This window comes from Glycine soja, chromosome 16 (assembly GCF_004193775.1).
Source record: "Glycine soja cultivar W05 chromosome 16, ASM419377v2, whole genome shotgun sequence".
In the NCBI taxonomy this organism is placed as follows: Eukaryota; Viridiplantae; Streptophyta; class Magnoliopsida; order Fabales; family Fabaceae; genus Glycine; species Glycine soja.
Genome location: NC_041017.1, coordinates 735,045 through 755,738, shown reverse-complemented (window position 1 = coordinate 755,738; position 20,694 = coordinate 735,045). Strand labels below are relative to the sequence as shown.

The following is a 20,694-nucleotide window of genomic DNA, read 5'->3' as shown; positions in this document are numbered from 1 at the left end:
AATAATTGTTATCAAAGACATATATTAATTAAAGTAACATTTAAGTGGGCTGTGACTCTTTTCCCCTTTTTGAATAATAATACATGTATATTCTAATTTATATATATATATATATACACATTATAGCTTTAAAATTTACCAATATAAACATATTAAAATTTGTTTATTTCAATTTTTAAATGTTTAATAAAGTAGTCGCGAATGATGAATTATTATATTTTAAAATTAAATCATCAATATAAATATTTTAGTAACCACTATATTTATTAATCAGGGACGTTAGACTCTCTAATTTTTCAAGGTTATCCCACAAACTTCAATATTCTGTTAATCATTATTGATGATTAAAAATAAAAAAAATAATATAATGTAATTATATAATTTAATTTATGTGCAGTCTCAATGTTAAATAATTTTACAGACATCAAATAAGAATTATGTTGTATTTAATTTACTAAAAGAAGAAATTCCATTTATTGCTGTGCCAGGTATTATACGGCTATGAACGATATAAGGTTATATATAACTATGTTCACCAGATATTTAAAATATTTATTTATTACTAATGTTTTAATGGTGCTGCAAAATGTTGTGATGAACACCATTTTAAGCAAATGAATACTAATTATCAGGTTTGGAAAAGAAGGGAAAAAAAATGTGGACGGTGAAGTGAGATTCATGCTTGCCATTGCCAGCTTTATTTAATCTTCCCTTTTCCCTTCTCTCCACTGTATACAAGAAATCATAGCCAGCTAATTCCATTTCAACCGACACGCCACTACCCTTCCTTCTGATCTCTCAAATCTATTTCCATTCCATTCCTTCGGTGAGAGCAAAATCACCCTTCTTGAAACAGATTTTAGCACCAAACAAAAACACTCTATAGAGGGTGAAGATTTTTTAGAACAGAATAAGAATTAATATGGCCCTTACAAAACAAATAATGGGTTCTTCATTGCTAGAGAGGTCCATGTTTGTTCCTTCTTCTTCTTCCCCTTCATCATTTTTTAACTCAACTCGGTTCTTAGTTCCTTTGGAGAACAAGAGAGTTGTGAGGATGAAGAGAGCTGCAAAGTTTCCTGTGGCAGCTATAAGTGAGGATTTGATGAAGGGTTCTTCTTCTTCTCCTTCATCATCTTCATCCTCTTCTTCTGTGTCTACAGAAAAACCAGTGAAATTCAAAGTTAGAGCTGTGATCACAGTGAGGAACAAGATCAAAGAGGATTTCAAAGAGACCATTGTGAAGCATATTGATGCTCTTACTGACAGGATTGGAAGGAATGTTGTCCTTGAACTTGTTAGCACTGAGATTGATCCAAGTAAGACTTTCTCATATGAAAAAACTACTTCCTTTCCAAAACCATCATCTCAACCTACCCAATACTTTTTTCTCTTAAAAGGGTGTGCCACAATTCCACAAATGGTTCTGATTTCTTCAAAAGTCACTTTTTTTCCCCTCTCCTTCTGAAAAAGTTTCTTGTTTTGGTATGCTACAGTCATCTACATATAAGATCACCTAAATAATTCTTACTATATGGTACTTTTTAAAAAAAAAACATTTTTTTATTGTTTTAATTGGAATGAATTGAAGTTTACTTGTTGATGGATGGTTATAAACTGAGCTGAATGAATACTTTGGTATCTTTTTTGTTCTGTAGAGACCAAATCTGCAAAGAAGAGTAATGAAGCAGTGTTGAAGGATTGGTCAAAGAAGTCCAATCTTAAGGCAGAGAGAGTTAATTACACGGCTGAATTCATAGTTGACTCTAGTTTTGGGGAGCCAGGAGCTATTACTGTGACAAACAAACACCAGAAAGAGTTCTTCTTGGAAAGCATAACAATTGAAGGATTTGCTAGTGGACCGGTTCATTTCCCCTGCAATTCATGGGTACAATCAAGAAAAGATCTTCCTGGAAAGAGGATTTTCTTTTCCAATAAGGTAATCTTTCCTGAATTCTTGTTCATTTTAATTATATTATTATTATTATTTTGTTTATTTTATATTCCTGTCCTAATACCAGGGCTCAGAAAAATTAATAATTATACTGTACATCCAATGGCGACAATATTTGTTTTCTGTTTTATTTCAGCCTGGAAAATAAAGTCAAAGCAATACTTATTTTTGTTTGGAGAATCTTGGGAAGGCCAGCAAATTTGAAAATTCATTTTACCTTAAAAAAATAAATTAATGCCAATGCCTATTACTATTAGTGCGTGATATTATAATTTTCTCAATAAAAGAAAAAGCTGTTCCATTAACGTTAAAGTGGGAAAACAATTGAGTGATGCCTGTGCTGCTGTGCATGGACCAAGTATCTTTGAATTGACCCATCAATTACTACATCAATCCAATTGATTACATCCACTATGTGGCTTATGATAGTATGTATTGTCCATCCCACTCCCTTCTTTTAACTGATGGTTTAGATTTTTTTTAACTACATTTTAATTGTTGTAAAACAACATCAATGCATAACTAAGTAGTCTTTTGATAAATTTATTAATACAAGAGATCAGAGATAAGGAGATAATGAGTATAATAGAAAATTAATTAATAGTTTTCATTAAAACTAAAATGTTAGTTATATTTCTTAGTTATTAACCTATTATGACACAACCTAATAGTCTAATAAAAGAGATAGTGGGAGTATATTCTTTTTAGCTGATATGCAATAATAATGGTCTATTCACTTTGTTTTTTGTACACCAAAATAAACTCTAAAGTTTGTTTATTGTTGTGTGATTTTTCAACAGCCTTATTTACCCGGGGATACACCTGCTGGACTTAGATTATTGAGGGAGAAAGAGCTGAGAAATCTTAGAGGTGATGGCAAAGGAGTTAGAAACTTATCTGACAGAATATATGACTATGATATATACAATGATTTGGGGAATCCAGATAAAGGAATTGAACTTGCCAGACCAAATCTTGGAGGATCAGATATGTATCCATACCCAAGACGGTGTCGTACTGGCCGCGAACCAAGTGATACAGGTAATAAGAAAGGAAAAAAAGTACTAATAATTTACTAAAAAAAATTCCATGTTACCCCTCAGAGTTAACATCATTAGAGTTAGTTCTATTTGAGTCCTAATCCATTTAAATTTGAATTTAATGTCTGTATAATGATAGTGTAAAACAATTTTATATTATTATTCCATTATAAATTATGTACTGTTTGAATTATTTTAAAAGTTAAAAAACTTATCATATTAGATGATTGTGATTGGATGACTATGTAACTATCACTGCATAACCCTTGTTTTTCTTTTAATTCTGTGTAAGAATTTGAATTTCTTTTATGAATTTAATGTTACATATAACTATAGGTTATAATTGTATTGTAACAAAAGGGTTTTTGATTGGATGGTGCAGATATGTACGCAGAGAGTCGTGTGGAGAAGCCACTGCCTATGTATGTGCCAAGAGATGAACGTTTTGAGGAGTCTAAGCAGAACACATTCACTGTGAAGAGGCTCAAGGCAGTGCTGCATAACTTGATCCCAGGTCTTAAGGCTAGCCTTTCTTCTAGCAACCAAGACTTCAATGAATTCTCAGATGTCGATGGCCTTTACAGTGAAGGGTTGCTCATAAAGTTGGGGTGGGGCTTGCAAGATGACGTGTTGAAGAAAATCCCATTTGTCAGCAAGATCCAAGAGTCCAGCCAGGGACTTCTTAAGTATGACACCCCTAAGATTATTTCCAGTGAGTATACTTACTTTTGTTCTTGTCTTTCTTTTCTTTTTTTCTTCCTTATATTAATAATTTGACTACATAATTCTATGTGCTGATTTCCTTAGTAAATCTTTGTTTATTATGATTGTCCTCGTGCTAGAAAGATTTTGAAGATAAACTATTTATTTGGGTTTTGTTTTTGAACTTCCAACTAGAAATGAAATATGTTGGAATCCGATACTAATGATCAAAGAGATCTTTTTTTTCTTTCTTGTGGGTTAATTAGTATTTGTGCATGTTTAGTTTTGCTTAAAATACTTTTTTCTTATGAAATTCCAAGTATGATTTTGAAGCAACACGTGATAAGTTAATTCAAACACAAATTAAGTGGTGGGGTCAATAAGAATTGGATTTTTATAATGCTATTGCTTTACCCTTTAGTATTTAATATAACATGACGTGGTAAATATCACTAGCAAGTGGACCACTTGAACGTGCCATTTGGTTTTTAATGTTTGTCAGTTGATTTTCACCTAAGAAAAAGTTTGTTAGTTCAAACTCAGATAGGTTGTTCATATTCATTTTCTGTGTGAGTTTTACTAGTTAATATTAAACTATACGAGAATAAACTGTAGCCAAACCTACATATTGTTAATTTAAATGTTTCACATATGGGTATAGTATTTTATAATTGTTATTATTATTTTAACTCAACTTGGTAGTTGGTATCTTTGTTTATTTATTTACTTTTTGTTAAACTAATGATCTCACGTGTCTAACGTGCAGAGGACAAATTTGCTTGGCTGCGAGATGATGAATTTGCCCGTCAAGCAATAGCAGGAGTTAACCCTGTTAACATTGAGAGGCTTCAAGTTTTCCCACCAGTTAGCAAACTAGACCCAGAAATTTATGGCCCCCAAGAGTCTGCTCTTAAAGAAGAAAATATTTTGAACCAACTCAATGGCATGACCGTTCAAGAGGTACCCATCGATACTTTTCATAATTTTAATTAGACTTGGATATATTGTTATTCAATTATAATTCGTTATTAATATAACTTTTAAAATAATTATTATAAAAATTAATAAATTTATTATATAAGATGAGTTGTGATTAAATGATGATGTATTGAACTCTTACTTTTCTTAATTGGGCAGGCAATAAACGAAAACAAGCTGTTTATGATTGATTATCATGATATATATCTACCTTTCTTAGAAGGGATCAATGCCCTTGATGGTAGGAAATCATATGCCACACGCACCATCTTTTTCTTGACTCCACGTAGCACTCTCAAGCCTGTGGCTATAGAACTTAGCCTCCCTCACGCTGGACCTAATTCCCGATCAAAGCGCGTGGTTACACCTCCTGTTGATGCTACTACTAATTGGATGTGGCAGCTTGCCAAGGCCCATGTTTGCTCCAATGATGCTGGGGTGCACCAACTTGTTAACCATTGGTAAACAAAACCCTATTCTTTAAAGCGTCTATTTACACCATCATTCAGTCAAATCAGAAACCATAAAATATAAAATATATCAGTCATTTCTAGTTACTTGATCGTGTATAGTCATTGAATTCTTAGAAATAATACAAGTTTTTTTTACTATCTTATTAGTATGGAATATCCATTGACTTTGTTGATGATTATTATTCATTAGAAAATCTAATTAATCACTTTTGTTATAATTTTTTTTAATTATGTTTTTTTTCCATGGCTCAAATTCGAGATCTTTATTAACACCATCGAGTCTAATACCACTCGAACCAATGCCTGGGTATAAATAATACAAGCTTAGAATTATTATCTAGTTAGTGAATTGAATTTGTTTTCTTTGCTAAATTGTGTATAGGCTACGCACACATGCCAACTTGGAACCATTTATATTGGCGGCTCATAGGCAATTAAGTGCTATGCATCCAATTTTCAAGTTGTTGGACCCCCACATGAGGTACACCTTGGAGATCAATACCTTGGCTAGACAGAGTTTGATCCATGCTGATGGAATCATTGAAAATTGCTTCACTCCTGGTCGCTATGCCATGGAGATTAGTTCTGCTGCTTACAAGAACTTTTGGCGCTTTGACATGGATAGCCTCCCTGCAGATCTTATCCGCAGGTAACCAAAATATCTTTTTTTTTTTGTTACTGTTTACAATTTGACTTTTAAATGGAAGAACCCTATATTAACTTATTAGGCCAATAGTACGGTCGGTGTCCTTTGTATACTGTTTAAGAAGATTTTATTAAAACGTGTTATTAATGTGATTCTTAATAATAGCTTTCTACTCTATATGAATTCTTTATTAGGATACTGGTTATCAAGACTTCAACTAAGTTTACAAAATTGATTTTGATTAAAATTTATTTTCAAGTGACATGGTTTATGTGTGGATGCTCTTACATTGAAAGCAAATGTGCTATGAAACCTAATGTAAACTTTTCAACCCAACTTAAAACTTCTTTTTATTATTTCTAGTCAAACTGAAGTTTTGTGGCAGAATCAATTTTTACTAACAATAACCAAGCATCAAGTTTGATAGGAGGCACGTTTGGACATGAAAAATTACCTCAATAGTGAAGCTATTCCCTTTATAGCTACCACATCACGTGAAATTATACATTTCAAACACTCTAAAAAGGTCTTAGATTGTTAGTTACCAATGTGGCCTTTTACTTTTTGGAAAGTGGCCAAACATTTTCCTTATCATGCTATGGTGTTTGCTTTATTTGGTGTATGCAAATTGCAAACAAATCTAACAAAAGATATTCTCTTATGACATTACAGGGGAATGGCAGTAGCTGACCCAACACAACCACATGGCCTAAAACTCATATTGGAAGACTACCCTTATGCAGCTGATGGAATACTAATATGGTCTGCAATAGAAGACTGGGTTCGAACCTATGTGAACCATTACTACCCTCACTCAAGCCTTATATGCAATGACAAAGAGCTACAATCTTGGTACTCTGAGTCAATCAATGTAGGCCATGCTGATCTTAGGCACGAAAATTGGTGGCCAACATTGAACAATAGTGAGGATCTTGTGTCCATTCTTTCCACATTGATTTGGAATGCATCTGCACAACATGCTGCTCTCAACTTTGGTCAGTACCCTTATGGTGGCTATGTGCCTAATCGTCCACCACTGATGAGAAGGCTAATACCAGAAGAGGGTGATCCAGAATATGCAAGTTTCATTGCTGACCCTCAGAAGTATTTCCTGAATGCATTGCCAAGCTTGCTTCAGGCCACAAAGTTCATGGCTGTGGTTGACACACTCTCCACTCACTCACCTGATGAGGAGTACTTGGGTGAGAGGCAACAACCTTCCATTTGGTCTGGCGACGCTGAGATTGTAGAGGCGTTCTACGATTTCTCCGCCAAGGTTCAACAGATAGAGAAGGTGATTGATGGCAGGAACCTTGATAGGACTCTAAGGAACCGTTGCGGTGCAGGGGTGTTGCCTTATGAGTTGCTTGCTCCTAGCTCTGAACCTGGTGTTACATGCAGAGGGGTGCCTAATAGTGTGTCCACATAACTATACTAAACTAATAAATAAGGGAGTCACTCCCACATTTTGATAATTAAACATTAATATATATATATATATGGTTGGCTTACTAGTTACTACCATACCATGGACAGTGACTCTCAGTGTATGCCCATTTTGTACCTAGATTTAATAAGTTGTTATAGTATATATTGGTAACCTAGGGCTGTATAGACTGTGTATATGAAAATGAGTTTGGTGGTGTTGGAGGATGTGTGACTGTTTATAAAGTTATTATCACAATTTGTAGTTTTCTTTTGCACTACCTGTGTAGTATTTTTTTTGTTGTTGCAAATATTGCATATTTTAGTATGAAATAAAGATTTTTCAATTAGATAAATTAAACCGTCCTAATTAAAATCTATTTTCGAAATTACGAAATCAATCAATTTTGATTAAAAATATCCAACTAACATTTTCTTTATAAAAAAAAAACACTTTTGTAATACCCATTTTTCAAACAAAAATGATGTTACTTCAAAATCAATTTTAATCATAATAAATTTTATAAGATTACAAACACAATTCTTTCATCACATATTCAAACACGTGTACACTAAGATACTTATTTTCTTAAAAGCAAAATAATAATTTTATTCAATAACAACATGGTTTGAGTATAAAATGTGCCAATACCAATCCGAAACAGCAAGTACAATGTATGTAACAAAATAGCCCAAATGCATCACCATCTCCAAACAGCAAAATAACGCACCAGCATGATTTCAGCAGCAGCCTCCTTGTCAAAGCCCAATACAACACATTAAATACCATAATCCACATACATGTGTCTGTACTAAAAAAAATTAATGGAAGGTCGGTCCAAAAGGAAAACAACTAAAGCTTGCACTTTAGACCTATGAGCAAAAAAAGAAAATCTGTTATTAGATTTATAATGTAAAAAAGACTTCATATATTGATAAAAAAACAATCACACAAGTTAGTAAAAAGGCCCAATATAATTAACTAACAAAACTCTTTTAAAATTTACTTTAGGTTTGGTTTATTATTAAATCGACCCTGACACAATGACATAAACCAAGAGAAAAGCTTGCTATGCAATCAAGGTGGGTTATTGACCAAAATGGATCATTTTTGCTAACTAAATATCATTTAGGGTTGGTCTCCAATATATTTATCAAAGTGAGTAATTCAAGCCACATGGAATTTTAATGGTAACAATCAACTCCTCTCCATTTAGGTGGTACTATTAGTAAAGTATCACTAGATTTAGGTGATTGAGTAATTTGGCGGTGCCATTTTAAATAGTTTCACCTAGTCAGACATATTTCTTTAAGACAATGTAGTCTTTCTGACTTGGTAATATCATCCTGTATGGTTTCATTCAATCTTTATTTAATGATATTTCTATTAAATATTATTAGAAAAATATAATTTTACCTATTAAATTTTTAATTAAAACCATTTTTTCAACAAAACTAAAAAATAATTTTAAAATAAAATAGATAAAATTATAATTTTATAATAATATTTAAGAAAATATTATTAAATAAGAATCAGGTGAAGTCACCTATTCTGACATCACATGTGTGAATATTTTGAAGACGAATGATGTTTAATTAACAAAAATATCCATTTCAGTAAAAAAAAAAAACAATAATTTATCATACAAAAGTATTTCCAGTGATACATATATTATATGGTTTCTTTTAAAACATATATTGTAAAATATATCTTAATTTTAGTTTTATTTATTTTTTAATTTATAATTTACTTATACGTACACAATATTAATACTGATATACTATTGTTATAAATTAGATTAACCTGGTCTCATTTCTGATATTTTTGCACAATTGCACTCTTACTAAGTCAAATTTAAATTTAAATAAATAGTTATACCAACATTTTGAGATCAGATGAGAAATAAAATAAAGAATTCACCCAGATGCTCTATCATGTATAAAATTATTTTAACATATTTAACAGGAATTTGATCATTTTACTATATCATCCTATTTATTAGTTTGACAAAATATCTACTGGAAATTGGGGATATTAGACAAGTTTTTATCCCACAACGGCAAATCCATCGTCGCCGTGCAGCCTATCACAGTAATCAATGCAACCTTCTGCACCGGTGACACACGTGTTCTCACATGCGTTCTTTTTGCATCGGCCTCGTCGAACTCAAACAAGACCACAAAAGAAAGAGATAACAAGGCACCTTCCAATATCTTAACTTTGAAGGATCTATGCGCTTTCATTATCTTATGTTTATAAGCTTTTTTATTGAAATGGTAGTCAACAACATATATATCGTACCTACATATTTGATCCATGCATCACGTCTTTCGATTGAATAACACGCAAATGTTATTTTCTTTTTAGTATTTTGATTTTTTATTTATTATATGCTCAGGTCAACTTGTCAAGATTAAAAAGAAAGAAAAAACTATACATTTTTTTCCTAAAAACTTAACCAACATGAATAAAAATTAGCATGCAAGACATTATCTCCCTCACATGTTACGGATTTATGATTCACGAATTTGAAATTACGATTTATGTTAATTTGAAATTATCTCCCTCACATTATCTTGAATATATGCAGATTTTACCGTATAATTCCCCATTTTTGTCAAACTCAGTTGTTCAAATTTTCAACAAGGATTTATAATTATATTGTATGTCATTAGTGTATTAAGAATATCAATATAAAATGAAGTTAATTTAAAAACAAATATGTTAATGTGCAGAAAATTATATATTTGTATGTTTGAAAAAGGATAACATTTCTATTTAGATTGGGATTTACTTGGTAATTATGAAAATTACAAAATATGGGAACACTTCGTAAAAATATTAACAAATTTAATTATATATATATATAATAAAATGAATATGATGAAGAACTTCCTGGAACGCAAAGTGCAAAGTGCTCTTTCCAGTCATAAAGACTGAATTGAAGGTGAACAACTATCAGCAGGAGAATTACAACGCAGATATACCCTTTTTCAATTGTCCACAAAATATTTTTTTTATTTCTTTTAAATCTGAGAGCGTTGCAATCATTTAATATTTTACTTATATGGTCATCCATGTAATTTACATCTTTCAGGTTAAATGTATACTAAAACAGATAACAAATAGTAACTCTTTTATATATCATTTAATATTTTTTTCACTTTCATAGTGAACCATTTGTCAATATTTTCACCGTAGAAGCCGTTCTTAATTGACCATAAAACTATGACGATTGTTTTTTCTGTAGCGATTGTCCTAGGATTGTTGGTATCAAGGGTTCCACAACCAAAACTTAGAAAAGTTTTACTGGTAATTAACATATTTTTGTAAAATTAAAAGTGATAGAGAAATACATTTAAAAATTAAAATAATATACAATTTGTTTCACTAGTTATAATAATAAAATAAAAACATAATAAGATAGAAGAAGAATTCATTTAAAAGGTGCAACTAAAGTTTTTTAGGTAATTAATTAAGAATTTAATAGTGATATATTGACGGTGTAAAATAATAATTTTATGGCGTCATTTTATCTCTAATCATTATTTTTATAACTTAAGATAATTATTATAAAAATTAATAAATATATCATAATGATTTATTATTGAATGATTGTATAAAATTATTTTATGATGTATATAATTTTTTTTTATCCTTAATTAGCGCACACAAGAAAATAAAAACTTTGGACACTACATCTACATCTTGAAAAGGAAGAAATATAAAAATGAAATTAAATGAAATATAAGTATATTTCATTTTATTTGATTAAAGGAAGAATAAACAAAAATGCTGACTTTGAAATAAAAATTCAAGCTTTATTCATTTCTGTTTAATTTAAATTTAAAAAACTTTTCGGCTTCTTTTTTTTTTCTTTCAAACAAATGGAATTTTGGTGAACATAGGTACGCCAAAAGGAATTAACTTGTTAATTAAGATATAAGTTTTTAAAATAAAGATAGTTTGATAACTTTAAAGTGATATAAATTTTAAAAAATATATATTTAAAAATTTATTTCAGAATCTTTTGAAGAATATTTTTAGTGGTAATAAGTTCACTAGATTAAAAAATTATACTTTTAAGAAGGAAGAAAAAAATATTGATTTCATTTAAAAATAAATGTCATATTTAAAAAATTATCTTAAAATAAGTATTATGTTGATTTTTTTAATGTAATATTAATTATTTTTGTTAGTAATATTTCTAATAAGTTTTACTTTAGTTTTTAATGATACTAATATTATAATCTTTCATCTATTTAATAAGATTAAATTTATAAATTATTATTTTATTTATCTATTAATTTTTTGTTTGTTTGTGTCAAGTGTCAACCAGTTAGTATAACACTTAGGATGATATTTATTTTAAGAAAAAAAATGAAGGTAGCATAATACTTACGCTCTATTTACTAGAAATGTGCTAACACATACCATGGAACCAATTTCGTTGACTGTCGACATTGACTTAATAAGATTGCTATTCAAGTCAATTATGAAATTTCACAGAAACACTGCTATGGACTATGGATAGTTGGCAAGTACCCACAATAATATATTTTTTTCAGTAATATAATAATATTCTTTAAGAAATACTCAATTATATCCATTATTGCTTTTGTAAAAGGCGAAAGGTGTCAAGTCAGTCAATAATGGTGTTTGTTTAACAACCATACTTTTATCGCTTTTCCAAGAACGTCCTTGTAAACTGATTGAATCATAAAACCATTCCACATATTATACTATTAAATTTACATACATATAAATTTTCATTCTTACAACCTCCGTTAAATTGATAACTGTTTGAATTCAACTAAATAAATAAGAATTTTGTTAACGAGTAGTCTAAAAATACAAGTGTTAACAAATTAATAAGTAAAATGTTTTCATTAAAAATTACTGGGAAAGAGAATTGAAAATTTTAATAAATAAATATTTTTTAATTAGCATGTTTCATAAAATAAAATAAATATTAATAAATGTAAGTACCCAAAAGATTGATGGAGTGAAACAAGAAAAAACTTACGTATAAAGTTATTTATTTGATCTCTTATTTTTATTTTTTTTATCTCTTATTTGAGTCCAAAGATCCCTCACCCTAATCTTCAATGTATAAATTTTTTTTCCTCAAATGTTACCGCTTTTAAATTATACTAGTTATTTTTTAGTTGTGACCAATTGCAAGATGTAACCTTATTAATAAATTAAGGGGTGAATTGGATTAGGATTTTAAAAGATTATTTTAATATAAAATAGTTTTGTGAAATTTCAAGATTATGTATAAATATTATATTAAAATATGTTTTTCATTCCTATAAATATCAAAAAGTTCATAATTCATCTTTACAAATTTTTTAGTATGTTTTTCGTCCTCGAAAAATTGAAATGTGTTATTTTTTTGTTCGGAGTCAAACTTTGACGAATTTGAGCCTACATGACATTTTTAAAAAGTTAAATTATAGGTTAAAATATGTTTTTCGTCCCTATAAATATCAAAATGTTCGAAATTTGTCCTCCAAAATTTTTAGTCTTTTTTTCCTCAAAAAAATTAAAACCTATTACTTTTTGACCTGAACGTAGGTTAATGTATTCGAACTTACGTGTCACTCTTTCATTAATTTCCATGATAGTTATAGGAATGGGTAATTTTTGGGAATTCAAAACTATCACAAAATACAGGGAAAAAAAACCCCAAAAATTATGAATCCCTTTTTCCCAACCTCTTTCTTTCCTAACTTTCTTCATCTTCTCCATCCACCAGGATAATCTGAGAGATTGGTGAATTCGGAAGCTAGGTTATTGAGTTAGTCGACGACATTTGATTATGATAGAACATTGAAAATGATATTCATAAAGTCAAATTTGGAAGTGAAGGTTTTAGGTTTTTTGTTTTCGGAAAGAAGGAGAATTCACAGAAGAAGAATAAGAAGATGACAGAGTCAATAAGGTGGTGTTGACCATTGCAGTTGAATAGAACATTTAAAAAAGAAAAAAATATATTTAAATTTGAAGAAGATAAAGAAAGATGGAAAGGAAAAAGGTTAAGAAGGAGGGATTTACAAATTTGAAATATTTTTTTTTTACATTTTTTGGCGATTTTTAACCCTCATAAATCACTTACTCTCATAGTTATCAATGAAACAAATGAAAGAATGATACATAAGGTTAGATATTTGAACCTACATTTGGGCCAAAAAGTAACCGATCTCAATTTTTCAAGAACAAAAAAAAGACTCAAAATTTTGCAGAGATGGATTTCGAATATTTCAATATTTATAGGAAATAAAATCATGTTTTAGCCTACAATTTAATTTTTAAAAAATGTCATGTTTGCTCGATTTTGTCCAAGCCTGCCTCTAAGTCAAAAAATAATACATTTCAATTTTATGAGAACAAAAAAACTTACTGAAAATTTTAGAGAGATAGATTCTAAACTTTTTTATATTTATAGAGACGGAAAACATATTTTAGCCTAAATATTATAACTTATCATATTTCTTTACAAAGACTATTATGATAGTTTAAATTTTAATGGATTTATATCATAAGAATTTAAAGGATTTAAAAGAACTTTATAGATTTATAATATATGAAAGGATTCTGTTAATTTTTAAAAATACATTCAAAATTACAAGAGTTAGTGAAGAAAATAATAAGAAATGATGAGGTTTGGATAAAGAAAAAAAGTAAAAATCAATATAGTTTTTTTAAGCTTTTGGCTAAAATAAAATTTTCATTCCCCTAATTTCTCAAATATGTGATTTTAGTCTTCCTATTTTTTAATTGAGATATTTTGTCCTCCACTTTTAAAAAATTGTGGATTTTAGTCCTCCTATTTTTTAATTGATATATTTTGTCTCCCACTTTTAAAAATCTACAATTTTTGTCTTCTTGGTCAATTTCAGACTTGTTGACTATGTATTTTTTTAATTATTTTTTTAATAAATTAAGTTTGTTAGTAATTAAATAATTTTAAAAAAAATACTTGTCATCTGCATAATAAACAAATGGTTGTTAGTCAACATTTACATAGTACATAAATCAACGTTTGAAATTGATCATTGTTAACTCCTTGTCAAGTGTACCAATTCGTTCAAGTAGTATTTTAAAACGGTAAAATCAACATAGTGACATTGAACTATATATATATAGAGCATAAATGAACTTTAAACAATTAATGAATTGAATTGGATATTTGTAACATAGTGACGCATAAATGTAAATTCAACATAAAATTAAACTATAGAGAGCACTGAAGTGACAGTCGATGCATAAGTATAGGCATGTTGGGACTCAGTCTATTAGAACTACTCTTAATGTAAAATTAATGATTTTTCTCTATCCAATATTTTTTCAGCTATTACCTACATCCACTTACATAATACATACTATAGTCATGATTCCTCACATGAAAAAATCTAACATACCTAATTTCTCTCATAATCCCTTAAGAGACAAATCAAACAAATTGTATTACGAACAGAGATGCATAATTTAAACTAAATAACACCATTTTGTCCCTAGAGATAGATTACTTAGATGTTTGTTTTCTAGTTCTTAAGAAATAAATTTTTCCAATGCCTAAATCTTCTAACATTACATGAGCATGGGTGATCAAGTCACAAACATGATAATAAGCACAAAAAAGAGACAATAATATTGAAATAACATTAAATAGATAGTTAGAATCATTACATCAAGACTCTTTGGTTTATGAGCTCCTAACAATGGGTAGTTTAGTCTCTCATTGTCATGAGAGACTTACAGATACAAAAAGGGGTGAACGAAGTGGAAGAGAATTGAGGAAAATGGAGAAGAAATGCTCCAAATGAATGGGTCTCTCTCCAATGGTCGTGCCCTAGCTCCTGCTGCTCAATAGAATCAATCACGCCCATATTCCCTCCTTTTTTCTCTTAAAATGCAACACAATCATGTTTTTCGACATTGATTGTGTGCTGAGTGAGACTGCACGTTGAAAAAAATCCACTTGGATAAATGACCACGCACTAATCGCTCACCATGTACTAAGCGTGCATGCATGTGACAACTGGCTTCCCATGTGACTTCTAACGTTAAGCGAGCCTGCCGTGCTGAGCGGTCTTCATGCGTTAAGCGAGGCTCGTGCGTTGAGCGAGGTTAATGCACTGAGCGCGACTCTCTAATTTTTCAATTCTCTTTCATGCCTTCTGTTATGTCTCTACAAAAAGTATACCACAAAAAATATTATAAAATTACTAGTTTTAGCATCTACTAGATAAAAACTTAGAAGATGTTGAATTCCTAATGTTTAAACACAAAAATAAATGATAAAAGAGAGAAAAATCAGGTAATTACTGTGTGATTTAAATATTCAAATTATGCATACATAACAATTATCAACCATAAGAACTAAAATTACTGATTTTTTAAAAGTGGGGGACGAAATGTCTCAATTAAAAAATAGAGGTCTAAAATTGCAAACTTTTTAAAAGTGAGGAATGAAATGTCTCAATTAAAAATGGGGGAAATAAAAGCTTAGGTTTGAAAAAATAAGGAAACAAAAATTGCATTTTAGCCTAATATTTTAATAGCTAAATTGATTATAACTTTATATCCTCCTATACTAGCCCTTCTTACAATAACATTTTTTTATTCTCTCTTTTGAATTTGAACAATAAATTTAAAATTATGTTTTTTTAGCTACTATAATTATTTCATGATAAATCCAATGACATGTTTAAATGGGATAGAAATTAGTGGTGAGGGTGAAAAATTTGTAAGAGTTATTGAGTTATATGGATAATGAAACTAAAGGTGACAGTCATAAAAACATTGCATCAAACAAATGATGCACACGATCAGTATAAGAAAAATATGGTTAACCTTAGCACATAAGACAAACATTAATTTAGAAAACAAACAAAAAAGTGTAGAGGGGGGGAGTATATCTGACTTTTTTATTATAAAATAATAGGAAAAACATATATGACACACACATCTTGAAGAATATTAAAGAGAGAAGTGGATATGTGTGATGAGAGAAAAGAAAGTATAGAAACCAATAAAAAAAGAAAGAAAAGAGTCTAGTAAAATTTCAAGGGTTTGAGTGAGATTATTTGATAGATATTTTATGGTAAAAAGGCTAATGAAATCTATCGAAATTCTTCTTAAAAAATAATTCATCAAAATTTGTATATTTTGGAAGAGTTTGTGTTTATGCACTGACGGTGTAAAACAATTTTACGTTGTCATCCAATTACAAATCATCGTTTGAATTACTTCAACAAACTTATCATATATGGTGGATTGTGATTAAATGACTATGTAAAACTCTTTACATTGTGAGTGTATAACCATTTTTTTTTTTCATTTTTGAATAACAAAATACTTTTTATAGGTTATAAAAAATCTTAATCGAATACAATCGAATTTTGTTACCCTCATTAAAAAAATCTTGAAAGCCTTAATTAAATACCACAAGACTTATTTATACAATTTAAAAATATTGATTGAATATCAATAGATTTTTTTATAAAAAAAAATCTTTTAAAATTCTTTGAAATTCTAATTCAATACGCCTCTCTGAAGCATCAATGTTATCCTTGGGTTTTACAAAAAAAATATTTTTAAATAAAATTAATTTTGGTTAAAATTAATTTTTTAAATGATATGATTTATTTGAATGTTAATAAAATTAATTTTCCTTGTTACAAATGCCCCTTAAAAGAAAGACAAAAGTAAAGGTGTGAGTAATTGGTGCAATTCCTCTAAAGTAACTGATACAACACATTTAATTAAACTTCTTTAAAAAAAATCATTGAAATAAGATTAACTAAAGAAATTATAATTTGAATTTATTAATAACAAGTACATTTTTTTTGAAGGAATAACAATTGTAGATCAACAAATGGAGTGCCGACATATACTCACCCATTGGCCATTAATTAATACACTGATCAATTAAAATTTAATAAAAAAATATATTTAGTTGAAGGTAACAACAAAAATATTATAATTACTTACAAGGAAGTTGACGAACAAATAAGAGAGTGAACATCAAGTTATTATAATACGTACTGACTTTTATGGAATACTCGTACTTGTTTTGATGTAGTTCATGTGCTTTTGTTTGTTATTTTGAGTAAACAACTAATAAATATTTCATATATTTTACACGTATTTCCAAATTTAAATAAATTTTGTAAATAAAAAAACTAAAGAGGATAATAAATAAGAACACAGTAAAAATTAGAGTGTTAGACTTTTAAAAGGAAAGTGAAAATTAAAATTTTTCTCTAACAAGACAGAAGTGGAAAAAGAAAAGAAAAAATCACAAAGATAGCCACTGAAATTTATATGCATGGTTCACGAAATGTTGTAGAAAGAAGCCCAAGTAGGGCCATAAGTTAAAGTATTACTTGTTTGCCATTGCCATATTTTCTACATAAATAAGCCACTCAGCAAAGCAATGATTCATCATCACGACACAAGCCTTGCTTTCTTCTTCACTTCAAACTTGCCAATCTCGAAGATGGCAATAGAATTGGCATCTCCCAATTGGGTTCCAACCGCAGCCGCATGTTTGGCAGCCTTGGCCGCCCTCCTCCTCTTCCTCCTCCGCGGTCTCCGCCGCCGTAAATACAATCTCCCCCCAGGCCCCAAGCCCTGGCCCATCATAGGCAACCTAAACTTAATCGGCTCCCTCCCACACCAGTCGATTCACGCGCTGAGTAAAACATACGGGCCCATCATGCACGTGTGGTTCGGGTCGAACCCCGTCGTGGTGGGCTCATCCGTGGACATGGCGAAGGCCATCCTCAAAACCCACGATGCCACCCTCGCCGGCAGGCCCAAATTCGCGGCGGGCAAATACACAACCTACAACTACTCGGACATCACTTGGTCCCAGTACGGCCCATACTGGCGCCAGGCCCGTAGAATGTGCCTGATGGAATTATTCAGTGCTAAACGCTTAGAAGAATACGAATACATTAGAAAACAAGAGCTTCGTGGCCTTCTTAACGAACTCTTCAATTCCGCAAACAAAACAATTTTACTAAAAGACCACCTTTCCAACCTTAGCCTCAACGTTATAAGCCGCATGGTGTTGGGAAAAAAGTACCTTGAGGAATCCGAAAACGCCGTCGTTTCGCCCGATGATTTCAAGAAGATGCTTGATGAGTTGTTTTTGCTTAATGGGGTGTATAACATCGGGGACTTTATTCCTTGGATTGATTTCTTGGACCTGCAGGGTTACATAAAGAGGATGAAGGCTTTGAGCAAGAAGTTTGATATGTTCATGGAGCACGTCTTGGATGAACATATTGAGAGGAAGAAAGGGGTTGAGGATTACGTGGCGAAGGACATGGTTGATGTTCTTTTGCAACTTGCCGAGGATCCTACTCTTGAGGTCAAGCTTGAGAGGCATGGAGTCAAGGCTTTTACACAGGTACCAATACTATACGATACTACTACTTGCTAGTAGTTGCTATCACCAATCGTTTTTCATTTTTTTAGTGTTATTTTAAATTATTAGTTTACTATTCAACATGTGTGATTACTAAAATATATTTTGTCAGCTAGCTAATACATTTATTTTGTAGATAATGTGATAGGCCACCAAATATTAAAACACTTTCCGTGGTTTTATATTTCTTTTTTCTACTCACCCAATAAAGCTTTTTAAAATATCAACTACTTCGTCTAAGTAACTCATTCTCTTGTTTTTTCTTTAAAAAGATTCTTTTAATAAAGTGGCAGACAAGTCTGTCTTTTTTTTTTTAAAAGAACATGTTAAGTTTTTTTGTAGAATAAGTTAATAAAAAAATATGTTTAAAAGGTAATAGTAACTTTGTTTAGCCGATCGTCCAATCGATGCACAAGATACAACATGGTCGGTCATGTTTACTCTACCTCTCTTATTTCCATATATTTTGAACTCCTGTAGCATCTTTCTGTACCCATTAGCCAGATATATTTTAATTAGCCATTTTATTGGCTCAGGTTGAGTAGGATTACCTGATATCTGAATATGAATTTAATTATGAAGTGTAGGACTACACATTTCATATTTTCAGATTTGGCAGATTAATTATTAACATTTTCTGACCCACTTCACAATTGTGTCAATTATTAATCAGGATCTAATAGCAGGTGGGACTGAGAGTTCAGCAGTAACAGTGGAATGGGCAATCACAGAGCTATTGAGAAGGCCAGAGATTTTCAAGAAGGCAACAGAGGAGCTAGACAGGGTAATAGGTAGAGAAAGATGGGTTGAAGAGAAGGACATTGTAAATTTGCCTTATGTGAATGCCATTGCAAAGGAAGCAATGAGGCTGCACCCTGTGGCACCAATGTTGGTGCCAAGACTAGCCAGAGAGGATTGCCAAGTTGGAGGGTATGACATCCCCAAAGGGACACAAGTGCTTGTGAATGTGTGGACTATTGGGAGAGACCCTTCAATTTGGGACAACCCTACAGAGTTCCAACCAGAGAGGTTTCTTAATAAGGAGATTGATGTTAAAGGGCATGACTATGAGCTATTGCCATTTGGTGCTGGGAGAAGGATGTGCCCTGGCTACCCTCTTGGCCTTAAGGTCATTCAAGCAAGTTTGGCCAATTTGTTGCATGGATTTAACTGGAGACTGCCTGATAATGTCAAGAATGAGGATTTGAATATGGATGAGATTTTTGGGCTCTCTACACCTAAGAAAATACCACTGGAAACTGTTGTTGAGCCTAGGCTTCCACACCATCTTTATTCTCTCTGAGCAGTGCCCTTGCACAAAGGGTTTCTCTCTAATAAGATTGCTGTAGGAATAAAATGGGTCTTGTGTGAGCTTATGTTTGTCACACTGGATTGCAATGAATTTTTCTTTCTTCTCATAACAATGTTATAAAAAATAAAATAAAAATGATGTTGTGGTGTTAGAATAGAGATTGTGGTAACCAATGTAATAGCAAATGTGTTAGTGAAAGTTTGTAGCCATTTTCTCTCTCACACAAATAGGCATCTCTCTCTCTCTCTCATCAAGATATCCTTTGGGTTACTAATCACATGTCTAGGACTAAACACTTAAAGCATATTGTTCCTTTTCAAATATGTGTTCTGTGAAAATGAAATCTAAATTCTCTCCACATACAAGATGTGTTGCCACCTTGAGCCATAATAGGCTTTTCTCTCTCTTGTTGATATACTACTATATAGATCATTGATGCGATTAAATTTTTAACTTGATCGTGAATTAAAGAAAGTTGAATTAGCACAAATTATTTTAAAATAGTGTTCGTAATATATTGCTGAATTATATACAGTACGTGTCAGAGTAATGCTATTCAGTATGACAGCACTTTTCATTGATTCCATTAAAAACTACTTTGGCACCAATAAAACGAGAGAAAAAACAAAAATCATGGTCGGGAAAAAGTGAAAGAGTGAAAAAAGGCTATTAATTTAGTTGTAAGGCTAATAAAATCCTTTGAAGACGAGACTGCAA

General features: G+C 30.8%; 2 protein-coding genes across 2 annotated transcripts; both read left to right on the top strand.

Moving 5' to 3' along the window:
• Positions 1 to 566: 566 nt before the first annotated feature.
• LOC114389070 (linoleate 13S-lipoxygenase 3-1, chloroplastic-like) lies at positions 567 to 7,496 on the top strand. Its single transcript, XM_028349661.1, has 8 exons — positions 567 to 1,319; positions 1,659 to 1,939; positions 2,755 to 2,995; positions 3,377 to 3,706; positions 4,463 to 4,656; positions 4,834 to 5,135; positions 5,530 to 5,796; positions 6,466 to 7,496. Exons 1-8 carry the CDS (start codon positions 923 to 925, stop codon positions 7,220 to 7,222), a joined length of 2,769 nt encoding a protein of 922 aa, XP_028205462.1. The 5' UTR covers positions 567 to 922; the 3' UTR covers positions 7,223 to 7,496.
• A 10,160-nt stretch (positions 7,497 to 17,656) lies between these two features.
• On the top strand, positions 17,657 to 20,335 carry LOC114390256 (flavonoid 3'-monooxygenase-like). Its single transcript, XM_028350967.1, has 2 exons — positions 17,657 to 18,647; positions 19,339 to 20,335. The coding sequence occupies exons 1-2, from the start codon at positions 17,667 to 17,669 to the stop codon at positions 19,966 to 19,968; spliced, it is 1,611 nt and encodes a 536-aa protein (XP_028206768.1). The 5' UTR covers positions 17,657 to 17,666; the 3' UTR covers positions 19,969 to 20,335.
• Positions 20,336 to 20,694: the final 359 nt, after the last annotated feature.